Consider the following 13,111-nt stretch of genomic DNA (forward strand, 5'->3'; position numbering starts at 1 on the left):
TCTGTCCTCATTCTCTCTCTCTCTCTCTGTTCCTCTCTCTCGCTCTTTGTGCTGAAAATCAAGCCAAACACCAACATCATCAAATATATAGTTGAAAACAGATATTTACACACTCTTCAGATAAAAGCACAAACACTTTTTTAATTGTAAGATCAAATCAGACTAAATGTTTATTTTTTTTAGATTGATAAATATAAAAACATATTTGTTAACTTTAAGAGTAAAGAGAGAAACTGTCTGTATTTCTTAATTGCAAATGCAACCAAATTGTATTCAAAACTGAGCCACACTTATGGAGCTCCACAATTCTTTTCCTGGTGTTTTGGTTGACATCTCTTGATTTTCCCATTTCAAAGAAACAGGCTCTGTGTTTTGCCTTATATGCATCCACAGCTGTGCCACCAATTTACTCACATGGACTCTACTAACCTATCAGAAGCTTCTTAAGCTCAGAATGGAATCGTCTGGAGTTTTCTATTTAATTAACAATAAACTTAGTGTATATGTGCTCCTAAGTTTGATTAAAGTGATAAAAATAGACAGCTCTGTCTCTCTTTATTCTGACATTTAACTCATTGAAAAGATATTTCAATATTTATTTATCCAAAACAAAACAAGTTTACTCTAAATTGATGTTGTACAGTAAAACAATGTTCTTGTGTTTTCCATAAAGTGTATGTAAATATCTGGTTTAAACTGTGAATATACTGCTGTGTGTGTTGAAATCCCTCTTGTTTTGCATAGAAATATACTGAACAACATACAAAGCATAATATATAAAATACTACCAGAGTTTTTTCTTTGAAAGAAGCCCCTTCTGTCCATTCTTGTATATCAGTGCATTACTGAAACCGATTTATTTATCCGTGGAGGGAAACAACTGAAAATATGAAATAAACACACATGTAAGCTAAGACTCTCTAAAGAAACAGCATTGTTGTTGTTCGCTTTTCATTTCGCCATTTGTTGATTCACTTAAAGAACAAGTAACGTAATATGGGTCAAGTGATCAGTTTGATATCAATCTTTCGTGATACACCGTCATATTTACATTATTTGTACAGTACGAATGATTTGTTTTGGTACCTGGTCAAACTTCAGTTCTCCTCTGTCTGCCTCGCTGAGTTTCTCCAACAGCGCACTCGCAGGTAGCAGCTGCCCCGCCCCCTCGCTCAGTCGCTTAGTGTCTGAGCTCGGATCATACCAATATTAGGGGGGATTTACGCACAGTCATAAATTCCCACAGTGTGCACTATGTGCTTCGAATATTGTGTGTAATTTTTGTTTTATACAGTTGTCAGCCAGGCATCTAACTACGAAAAAATTACACTCCAAAAGACCCCGGGCTTCTGAAAAAACAACCCGGGCTTAAGCCCAGTAAGCCCCCCCCACCCCCCACGCTCCGTAAGTGTGGTGGCTTCTGTTGGTTTTCACACATGCGCTGTAGTCCTGAGCTCTTATGGGTACATAGTTCTATGTGAAAATGCAAATGTTGAAATGGATCGCATTGCACTGGAACTGTGAGCTGTTTGTGAGACAAGACAATGACCCCACCTCATTCCCACATACTTCCTACTATATCCATTTTGCATGCATTCAAACTTTGCATTACTGCTGAAAGTAAGCAAGTAGTCAAAGTTTAACAAACCAGTCTGCAAGGTATTTTCATTTCATAGTACAAACAGGAGCATGAAAGAAATGAAAAAAGATATTTAAAAATAATGTAATGCTTTGCAAATTGTTATTAAAGTGCTAGTCATTCATATTATTCAGTGTTTTAAATATAAGTGAAGAACATAGACTTATGAAGTGAAAACATAAATAGTAGACACAGTGACTGTATGTTTGTAAGTTTTCTCCCCAACAAACACAACAATGTCAACTAAACGTTTTACACCATCAAACGCACCCAAAGGCAGAAGACGATGCTATTGCTAACCATCGCACAAAATGTTGGACTTCTGGACATGCTAAAGGAAGGTAGAAGTTACCGTATTTTTTGAATTATGAGGCACATTTAGCGAAACAAAATCCCGTGTTCTGGACCTGAAAACAGGGTTTGATCTTTGGTTTCATTCTATGATACTGGACTTATTTTTCTACGAAGGTTTGAACTTTGAGAGTGTTTAAACTAGAGAGAAAAGTGTGAAAATGTTCATGCCTGTCTGAGAAAAATGTATAAATTGTGTAGGGAGGGGTTTTACAGCCTTAAAACATCTATAATAATTGTAAAAAATAAAGTTGGCTACTTCGTGGATTTCAGCTATCACGGGTTATTTTTAGAAAGTAACTCCCGTGATAAACAAGGGACCGCTGTAAAGCTCTTTGTTGGACTGGTGCGAAGGGCCTGTGGTGCTCATGGTCAGTGTCAGGTTACATCAAGTGTAGCAAGTACTGAATTTGAAGTTAACCTAATGACGCTTGGAATAATTAACCGAATTCTAACTTTAGTGTAGAGGATAGACATCAGTGAAGATAGCTTGTGAAACTGTTTATATCTTGTTGAATCCGGTTGTGTAAATCCACAAAGAGTGGCAGGTCAGCTGATCACAGTCTATACACGAAGAAAACTGTTAGGTTTTGTATTGTTGATTGTCATTTATGCTTAGAAATATTTAACCATATATGCTTAGAGGTGTATAATCAATTGTGTAGTGATAGGATGTGTGATCTTTAGCAGGCTGCAAAGGCTTGGTGTGTATTCCACACTGGAATGCACACCTACATCCTGGGAGCATGGGAAGAGGTCGTACCTTGTTTTATTGTTTTATGGTAGGATAAACGTGGTTATATCTGTTTTAGGCTAAGTGCCTTTTGTTTAGATGAACTGTTGGACTTCCAGACCAGCAGGTTTAGGGAAGTCATTTATGGGGTCACACTCTGACCCCCCCCCCCCCCCCCCACACACACACACACAGTATTCTTTGTTCACATGTATACCTATGTAAGATGTTATATGTTAATGACCCTATGCATATTCATGTAACCACAATAAAAGGAGTGCTATGGGGAACCTGGCTGAGAGTCTGACGGGGGTCAAGTGGTGGAACGACACTTGACTCCAGGCAGGTCTCCCTCATGCATGAGTAACACGAAGAACTTTGCCTACTTGGTGTTCAATGCTTTTGCTGTGTAATTATATTGTCTTCAACGTTCCAGCGAAAAGGTTCAAGCTACAAACCTATCATTAATTGGTCCTTCGATGCCGGATCCCTGGAGTCGACATTCACCGAGGGGAGAAGAGACACGCTGAAAGACTGACGTCAGCCAGGAAGTTCCTGTGGATTAACTGTCTGTCTTTTCTCCTCGATGAATGACGATCGGCGGGATCCGAGGCTGATATTACACGCTAAGCAACACCAAGTAAGTCCCTAGAGCCCGACTCTATAACCGTGTGGTTGTGCAGTCTCCGCCACTTTGTGAGGCGTTGAGAAGTTCGCTACTTTGTGGAGCGATAACTGAGTTCCTCGCTGCTTTGTGGAGCGAGAGGTGAGTTCTCCGCCACTTTGTGGGGCGTTGAGAAGTTCCGCGGGGTCCAGAATGTGCTGGACAATAGGCCTATTTTGTATTGTTGTTGTTGTGTTTGAGTGTGTTTGTGTGAGTGGGTGTGGAGCAGAACACGTGGTCTGTGACACCGGCTGTTGTTGTTATCATGGGTTCCTAGGCAACCAAGAGTGTGTCAGAGGGTGACAGACGTTTATGCTGGACTTTAAATAAAAGAGAGCGACGGCTCCTTAGCTGCGCGGGTTCACGCGAGCACGGTCGCGCGGGTTTCACGCGGACCTGAGCCGTACGGTTAATCGCAGGCTTATAAATGGAAGAGATTCAAATGTTAGAAGTTTTCAGAAAACACACCAGCCTTGAAGAGCGTGTGGAGAAGGCCAGTCCACATCAGCAGCACTTAAGATATGCTCTGGTGAATGGCTTCCTCCCACCCCTTACTGACACAAAATGTTTATTCCTTAGCTTGCCCTGATCGACAACAGCCTGTGCTCCAGACCATAGATTTAATTGAGGTGGATAATTGTTAAAAGTAATCTGCATTAAGCTTAGGGTTGCTGAAATTCAGTACAATGACATATGAGGTGAAGTGATATAGGCAAATATTTAAACTAATGAAGTGCATAGAGGCACTTGACCTGTGTGAAAGACTGTCGTCTTATTATGAGCCATTGTTGAGATATAGAGCACACCTGTGAAAACAACTAATATGCTGAACCCTGTATGAAACATCTAAAAGTACATGATGGAGACGCTGAATTGAATATGAAAGTGCAAGTCTTTGCCACTGTGGGGCAAAGCACGCATCCACTGTGTGAGGTTGCGTTGCGGTCTCTTCTGGGCTGATGAGCAAGCTACACATTATCAGATCGAGAGCTGTCTGAGAACTCCTCAAAGAGAGGGGAAACAGAACTATGATAACTGTGATAACTGGAGTGTGCAGCGTTTCCGTGAGCAGTTTTCCTGCATCTTGACTCATGTGTGTAGAGTGTTCATAGCATCAGCATCATGTTTTTGTTTATTTGTTTTGTTGGGTTGAAAATAATTAAATGAACTTGTGATCACATTTATGGATCACCATGGCACATGCCACTGGCCAAATGATTTATTTACGCAGATGAAAAAGTGGGTGTGAATGTGTCTGACGTCACAGTGTTTTTGTGCGCTGTGTAAAAGTAATTGCCTCCAATTGTGAGAGCGGTGATTCTGCAGGTCACCAGCTATTGTAAAGAAAAAAACAAAAGAGTAAAAAAGAGACAAAATTTACATTGTAGATGAAAAATAATCATAGGAAAAAGGTTTTGTGTTGATCAGCCAAGAACAACGACAATCTCATTTTCTGCTTTTAAGTAAGGACTGTTCACAAAAACAGAGAGAGAGAGATGTGTGTTGATTAAGCAGTGATGATAATAATGAAAATGTCTTAGTTTGTCATTTTCAGGTGAAAAGCAGACCTGAATCAATTTTCCACATGCAGCGGTCGGAAGAAAGTCATAGTTTAACATCATTGGAAACATTCAGGCCAAGTTTCCGGCTGACTTATTTACAGCACCATGTGTCTCTCAACCTCACAAGCGAGCTCTCACTCCTCCCTGAAGACAAGGAATGCAGCTCCAAAGAGCAATAACATGGCAGATAAAGAGACAGCAGCAAAGTCCTGAGCAAAGAGTCCCAGCAAGCAGCAGCAGTGTGGACAAACAGCATCAGAGAAGAAGAGCAAACCCATCATCCTGTCTGATTGGATGAATGGCACTGTGTTTCCAACAAGCTGCAACTTCACTGTGCATGTGACAAGAACGTTTGAGGAGAACTGAGGAGACTGTTGGAGTTTGACATTTGCCACCTTTGGAGTAAAATGGCAAGAAGAGACAGTGGAACACAGGACAAAGCTGAAAGAGAACTGCCGGCTATTGGACTGTTGAAGTGGGAGAGGACAACAGAGTGAGAGGAGTGGTGAGAACACATAGGAGTTTTGTTGTTTAACGGGGAAATCAAAATTTGGGTTAGCAAACCTGGGGAAAAGAAAACTGACTGCTTAAGTTGGAAAATTGTGAAGGAGTCTGAAACACTGCAAAAATAGAAACATATACAAAATCACACACACAAGCAGAACATGCATTAACCCTACTAACACAAACACAAGAGAGCTCATGAAGATTAGACAACATCTTAAGCATGTGAGTCTGTTTATCATCTTGTCCAAGTCACCTCGTGTGATGCAAAGACCAGTGGACTCATAGCACATTAGTTAAGAAATGATCAAATAATAGCAGAGAAGTGTGTAGGAAAGGCAGCTTTAAGAACATGCTCTGCTGGATATGCAGCTCCACAGACATGCATTAAACCTGCCTAATAACACAAACACACATGCAATGAAGATCAGCTTGTTATCTCTCATCAGTGTTAAAATAGTGTCAATTTAACAGACACTCGTTATCAAATACTGAATTTATCCAATGCTGACAATTGACTCTCTAGGTTGCAGGACAACAGTTTAATTTTTGTGGGAAAAAAAGATTCTGGTTTGACCAACCAGTGATCAGACAATAAATTTAGTCGTTGATATAGTAAATTGGGAGATGCTTCCTGCTTGATTGATGCAGCACAAGTAATTTACTGTATGAGGGAAATTCTATTTTTGTGATAAGATTTTGAACATGCATTTCTGTTGTCCTGTCATCTTAGTAGGTTAATAGCTGATATGCAAATTAGTTGATCGTTCTTAGATTAAGGAAAGGTGACTGAATTCTAGCACGAGTGAATGAGATGTGTTGGAGTTTGTTGTGTGTTGAGTGGAGACTCTAAAACACTGAGTTTCCTGTTTTGATGTGCGAGTGAATCCTGTACCTAGATACACGACTCTGAATACGTCAGAACAAACTTCTTTTGTGAAGTGCATGACAACATGTCACATGTTTTATGATGAAGAGAAAAAGGAAAACTGAATAAAATGGGTGTGTGGCCTAAATGAGTGAAGAGCACAGACCTGGGGATTAAACTCATAGCTAATAAGACATATTAGGATTATGTTGTGTGTTGTGCAGCTGATGGTTGGTTTGGAGTTAATCTATCTGATGATTTTTCTTTTGTTGTGAAGTTGAGCCTGCCAATTAGTATGATGGTATGATAAACCATGCTAATGGTATGATTTACCCTCCTGAGATGAGGAGCTTGTGTCATGACTTAACGAGGCCTTTTTATTTTGATACTTTCATAGTGCACTGAAAGTTTTGTTCGATAATCTCTGTCGTTTGAGCAGATCTGCACGATTAGAACAGAAAGCGCTGTACGACACGTCGTCGAGGAAATTGTTACAAGTGAGTTTCTCCACATTAAAATGGGCTCTGGAGAAAGTCACTTATTTGGGACAATTAGAAAATGAGAGTCCCTGCCCAAAAAGGATTCAGTGATGTAATCCGAGCTAAAGTTCTTCTTTTTCTTTTTCAAATGACGTCATTTTGCTGAGAGTGGAAACTAAATGCGACGATAGTTTCCACTATCAGCAAAGAAAGAATGAATGCATGAATGAGTGAAAGAGAAAAAAAACTGACTGACTGGTAAAAGCTGACAAAAGCTGTCAAGACTTTACTGATGTAACACGACTGTGCGAAGTTAACCCCACCTGACAAAGGTGCAGATGAATCTATGTGTGTTTCCTTTGACAGGAGCAGAAAGATGACGGCAACATTCGAGGTTGCGTGATGGTTTTACCTTTTAAGTGCCACTTTCTGTGTCTGTGCATCTACCAGGGGTGTTATTCACTACCTTGTGTTGCTCACAGAAGTTACTGTGAGAAAGTGTGTATACATCTGCGCAGCGCTAACATTTGCATTTTCTTTTCTACAGCATTACAGTTTTTCATGTGACTTGATGATGCGATTTATACCAGGACAACCGGTTGATGTTTTTTCCTACTACAGGATTTCTGGGTTAATGTGTGAAGAAACTGTGTTTATAGGTTATGAGTTGGTGATGCTGTTACACTGTGTTTTTGGGAAAATGTGAAGGTTACTTTGACAATGTGAATAACATGTGAGAAATTAGTGTCACTTCTTTCCACAGCTATGGATGGCTAACTTTATGGTGTTTTTATAGCACCTCTGGAACCTGTCGACCTGTGTCTGACCACCGTCTGACCACGGTCAATGTGTATTGCTAATGTTTGTTTTTCTAAGAGTGCATGTAGAGGATTCAGCAGAAGCGGACAAGTGACATGAGTAAAACAAATAAGAGATGCAGTGTTTATGGAATAGTTTAATATGGTGCTCATTAGCTGGCCACTTTTGAGCCCATAGTAATATATGAGTGGAGTGACTTTGCTTAAGAGAAGTCACCGATTACATTAATGTTGACTGAGTACATGGGATGATCCATGTCTGAGGCAAATTATGGAAATAATTGTAGTTTACTGATTTGAGAAAACCTGCACATGACACTTGTCTTGCTGATGCTGAATGCTTTATTACTCTTCTGATACAATTGTTTATAAGTGTGAAGTTTGATTTCACTTCCAGATCTTGTTTTCCAGGCCATGATGGTGTGTATGCAGGCTCCTGGCAGAGCCAGGTGTTAAGCAAACTTAATATGCAAATCACGCTAACATCTTTTATTGCAGGGTTACGGAGCTACTCCAGCGGAGATGCCCTGATGTTGCCTGGGACATGATCTAGCTAAACTTTTTCTTTAAGACAGAAATCTAGGTTTGATGAGTTGACTCATGGGAGTGTCCATGTGTCAAGAGGAGGGGTCCAGGATTAACATGAAACGATGTTTTTTATGATTGTTGCAGTGATTTGTGTGATTAACAGTTCATTTACAGGTATTAAACCTATGCAAGTGGTGCATCCATGTTCAGATGAGGCTTTGATGGTCTATAAGTGAAGTTCACTGAACTAAAGAATGTGGTTTGATGATTGTTGACATGCTCTCCAAATAGAACTTTTTCCTCTTAGCAAGGAAATACAGGTGCAGCAGTCAGAGTATTGCTGAAAGGGATCTCCTGAGAAATCTCCAGAGGCCCAGTGAGAAGCAAGAACCATTCCAGGCATGGCTGACAGCCCAGGCAGTGGTTGAGGTCAAAGGTCGAGCTGGTTGGAGCCCATCATGAGATCAGACTTTGGAGCCACAGCAAGGACCATGAAGCTGCGTGGGAGTGAGAGCTGTGCAAAGGGGATTTCCAGAGGCCAACAGAGGAGATTGTGGACAACGGACGGGCACCTGAAGGATGAGGGGAGCGTGCCAAGCTCCATCGACAGCGCAGAGGGAGTCTAAGGATGGCATCGTGATTCTGTGAAAAGCACAGGAACCAGAAGCTATGGTGGTGATGACAGCAGTTTCTTATGAACATCACCTAATGCTGTGTCACTGTACTGTGCATACGATGACACTCTGAAGACTGCTGGGATCATAACAGCAGTAAGATAACTGGACCCAGCACCCTTTTCACAGAGGGGTTTTTCTGCAGAGCGTGGACAATGGAGGAGTCATAAGTATCCCCCTCGCAGGACGAAGGCCTGAAGTGAGGTGATGGGGGTTGGTAGAGGCCATAAAACTAGAGTGCTGAAGAGGTCTGCAGCTTTGGAGATAGCTGAGACCCATGTTGACAAACAACAAAACCAACTGGTGTGTTTGAATGTTTATTCTACATACATTTGGACTCTGGTCCTATGGACAATGATGGAAACAACTGGAAGAGACATTTATGACGCCCTGCAGAACTTAAACCACTCTGCAGAGAGACATGTGATTTGCACGCCCGGAGGAAGCACCACCAAGCTGAAATGTTTTTGAAAATGTTACTTTCTTATTTTAACTATTAAATTAACAATTCATTTGTTTGCTCGTAGGATGCAGTTTGCCATTGGATGAGATCAATGAGGAATGGGATAACTGCTAATACATTTGTTAAACTGTGTACTTTTACAGTAATTTAGGGTAATTGACATATGCTGAGTATAAAAATGTTTGCATTGAAACTGTCAGACATGAGGTATTCATAACTGGGAACTTTTCTAGCATAAAGGTCAAAAAGGGGGGAATGTTAGGTTTTGTATTGTTGATTGTCATTTATGCTTAGAAATATTTAACCATATATGCTTAGAGGTGTATAATCAATTGTGTAGTGATAGGATGTGTGATCTTTAGCAGGCTGCAAAGGCTTGGTGTGTATTCCACACTGGAATGCACACCTACATCCTGGGAGCATGGGAAGAGGTCGTACCTTGTTTTATTATTTTATGGTAGGATAAACGTGGTTATATCTGTTTTAGGCTAAGTGCCTTTGGTTTAGATGAACTGTTGGACTTCCAGACCAGCAGGTTTAGGGAAGTCATTTATGGGGTCACACTCTGACCCCACACACACACACACACACACACACACACACACACACACACACACACACACACACACACAGTATTCTTTGTTCACATGTATACCTATGTAAGATGTTATATGTTAATGACCCTATGCATATTCATGTAACCACAATAAAAGGAGTGCTATGGGGAACCTGGCTGAGAGTCTGACGGGGGTCAAGTGGTGGAACGACACTTGACTCCAGGCAGGTCTCCCTCATGCATGAGTAACACGAAGAACTTTGCCTACTTGGTGTTCAATGCTTTTGCTGTGTAATTATATTGTCTTCAACGTTCCAGCGAAAAGGTTCAAGCTACAAACCTATCAAAAACCTACTGGAGCTCACATTAGAAATTACAGACTTGTGATTCTTTTCCTTATGCTGAGCCACTACACATAAATTACGGTTACTCCTGACTATCCCATTTTACTGTTTAGGTGTGGAGGCAAAGTCACCCTCTACAATGTAGGCAACAAAATCATTATTTTTAAAAACAACAGAATGAAGCTGTCATGGGAATTAGAATTTAGATTGGAATAGTATTTGCCTTCTCATGTACTAATATTGTGTTATATTATATTAATGTAGGACAAGGTTCGGATACCTTTTTACAAAAATGGTTATTAGAATTTTCCTTAAAGGAGTTCCTTCGTACATTTCCAAGCCTGTACTTTTTCCACTTAACCTTTACTGCAATCCTGTTATTCTTTATATGCAGTTTTTATGTCTCAGTGACCACTGAACTTAAACAACATATCTGCCCGTATAGCTGCCCAGAGGCATTTCAAGGTGGCTACAAAGTGCTGGGGATTATTTTGTTTTTCTTCTTCTCTTCAACTCTCAGAGGCACATGTTGACATTGTTCCTGTGTCTCTTTCAAGTCAGCCCAAAGTTTCACCACCTGTTTGGGGCTTCGCTTGTGGATCACTAAGATGGTGTGGTACGAACACGGGTCTTTCCCTTCATTTTTGGGGAAGTCAAACATGAGGAAGGCATGGTTGTGCGTGGGGAAGGCATTGAGCCGAACCATGCACATCCCTACGTACACATCATCGATGGGGAACAGGTGAACTCTTTTAGAAATTAAGTGCAGACGTCTGGTCAACTGACCCGAGTACACCAACCCTCCCCCGCCTGCATACACGGGGTATAACCCTTTGTAGAAGCTGTTTGGGATAAAGTACTTTGAGATGTTGACTCGGCTGGGTGAAGCTGCTCCTATGACGTCCCCAAACATGAAGTTGTGCATGTTCTTCTTCACATGCGGCTTCTCCATCTGGATCTGGAGGTAGGTTATCAGTTTTGGTGTGTTGACAAAGATGTCATCATCTCCTTTGAAGACAAAGTGGGTCTTCTTGCAAGAGTGTGAGAACCAGCTCCAGAAGAGCACATCCTTCAAGGTGAGATTGAAAAATGTATCCTCAAAGTCCCACTGCAGAATATCTCCATAGAGCTTACTCTCCAACTTGAGTAACTCAGACACATCCACACCCGGTTCTTTGGTGTTTTGCTTGCCCAGCAGGAACACCCTGCGGACATAGGCTCCACCATTATCTCTGACAACGCCATTTATCTTCTGTCCTGCCACCCATCCCACCTGGCCCCAGGTCTGCCGAATAGCCTGTCGGTTGTTGAAGCTATCCAGTGTTGTTTTGATGGCGAAGAGAAGCAGAGGGTCCTCCCGCTCGTCTTTTCCCTGAGCTCCACATTCTCCACCTGGCTGGAGGAGAACCGGGTAGTCTCTTGTCTGCATGTACCTGGTGAAGTCTTGCACCTGTTGTGGTAGCTCGTCAACATTATATGTCATGTTGTTGAGTCTGCGAACTGCAGAGAAACTCTTCTTCAGCAGGAAATCATCAAAGCTGATATTCTTCATTAATCCCTTGGCTTCGTGGGGGTGCAGGATGGGGTTAAATTGGCGGTCAACGACCAGCTGGAGCTGGTTCCAAAAAGCCTTTTTCTGACGTTGGTTCTCCCAGAAAGTTTTAGGGAGTGAGGCGAAGGTCTTTTTTCTTAAAATTCCATTGGCCACAACATGAGAACTCTTTGGCATGATTTCACTTGCTGGTGCTGTCATGCTCATACACACCATGAGACCAACGTAGACAAAGAGCAGGGCCAGGAAGATGCAAGGCGTGCACACACAGATTAACACCCTGCGCCAGCGAAAGTAACACCATGCCATTCAGCTGCAAATACACAAACACCAAGTTACTCTGAAGAAATCTGACATCTGACAATTTCTGAGTTTCAAAATATAAAACAATTATTAAATGTACAATAGCGAATTTATGTGTATCTGGATCGAGAGGCAAAGCTCTGCAGAGAAATGAAGTGAAGAAGCATGATGAGGAAATGGAAGATTTGCAAAAGAGAGATGAACTAAGACCATATGTAACAGTGATCTCACAAACGAGTGCGTAAAATAGATTTTAGCTGAGTTCTTTTTGATCACATGATGATTAACAGCCAGTATAATTGGCTCATTTGGCATGTAAGCATTGAGATGCAAAGCAATTTTTTTCTGGTCATTTCAAAGCCATGCGCAATCTTGACTCCACCAATCAAAAACCATATGCTTTGATTCAAATTTAGTACTGTGGATTTTAGCAGATAATTATCACAAGTTCAAAAGGAACGTTTATTTAGAGTTAAATTTAGTCATACTTTGAGGTATGAAAAAGAGTTAAGCACATTTTTATTAGCAGATAAACAAACAAACGCAGTCTACAAATTCCTTGTGTTAACAAGAAACTGAAAAGATGATGTCATTTTAAAAAACTTACCTTCTTAGGTCTAAATCAGTGACAGCCCAAACTTTACTATTCCTAACTCTAACTCCTATTCTGACCCTAGCCAATAAGAATATGTCATTTTTGGCTTTTATTATATTGTTTTCCCAGTGAGGGTGGAAAGAAAATCATAATTTTAACAAACAAGCATAAAAAAATCACAGTTTTTCTAAAAACTCTGTTTTGGTCTCTTCCCAAATATAGGGGTTAGGGTTACCATGACTTCAACCCTAAAAGGTTTAATGAAGCTGTTGATGTCAGCAGTTTTCTTTGCTTACCTGTTTTTAATGAAGGCTTTCTATTTCAATGAATAACAACTAGATAACAACAACGTTATCTAGTTGAGGAGCGTTGTCCAGCACAGTTTTGTCTCATTTAGTCTGAGTAAACTCTCTACTCAAGAATTAAAGATAAAATAAAGTGAGTCAGTCTATCAGGAAGGTTTTCCTTTGTAGCTGAA

At 40.8% G+C, this 13,111-nt stretch overlaps 1 protein-coding gene across 1 annotated transcript; it reads right to left on the minus strand.

Moving 5' to 3' along the window:
• Positions 1-10,150: 10,150 nt before the first annotated feature.
• On the minus strand, positions 10,151-13,111 carry LOC146392026 (N-acetyllactosaminide beta-1,3-N-acetylglucosaminyltransferase 2). Its single transcript, XM_084940420.1, has 2 exons — positions 12,930-13,111; positions 10,151-12,048 (listed from the first exon to the last, which is right to left on the minus strand). Exon 2 carries the CDS (start codon positions 12,042-12,044, stop codon positions 10,653-10,655), a length of 1,392 nt encoding a protein of 463 aa, XP_084796546.1. The 5' UTR covers positions 12,045-12,048; positions 12,930-13,111; the 3' UTR covers positions 10,151-10,652.

This window comes from Perissodus microlepis, chromosome 2 (assembly GCF_051167445.1).
Source record: "Perissodus microlepis isolate ML-2025 ecotype Zambia chromosome 2, ASM5116744v1, whole genome shotgun sequence".
Lineage (NCBI taxonomy): Eukaryota > Metazoa > Chordata > Actinopteri > Cichliformes > Cichlidae > Perissodus > Perissodus microlepis.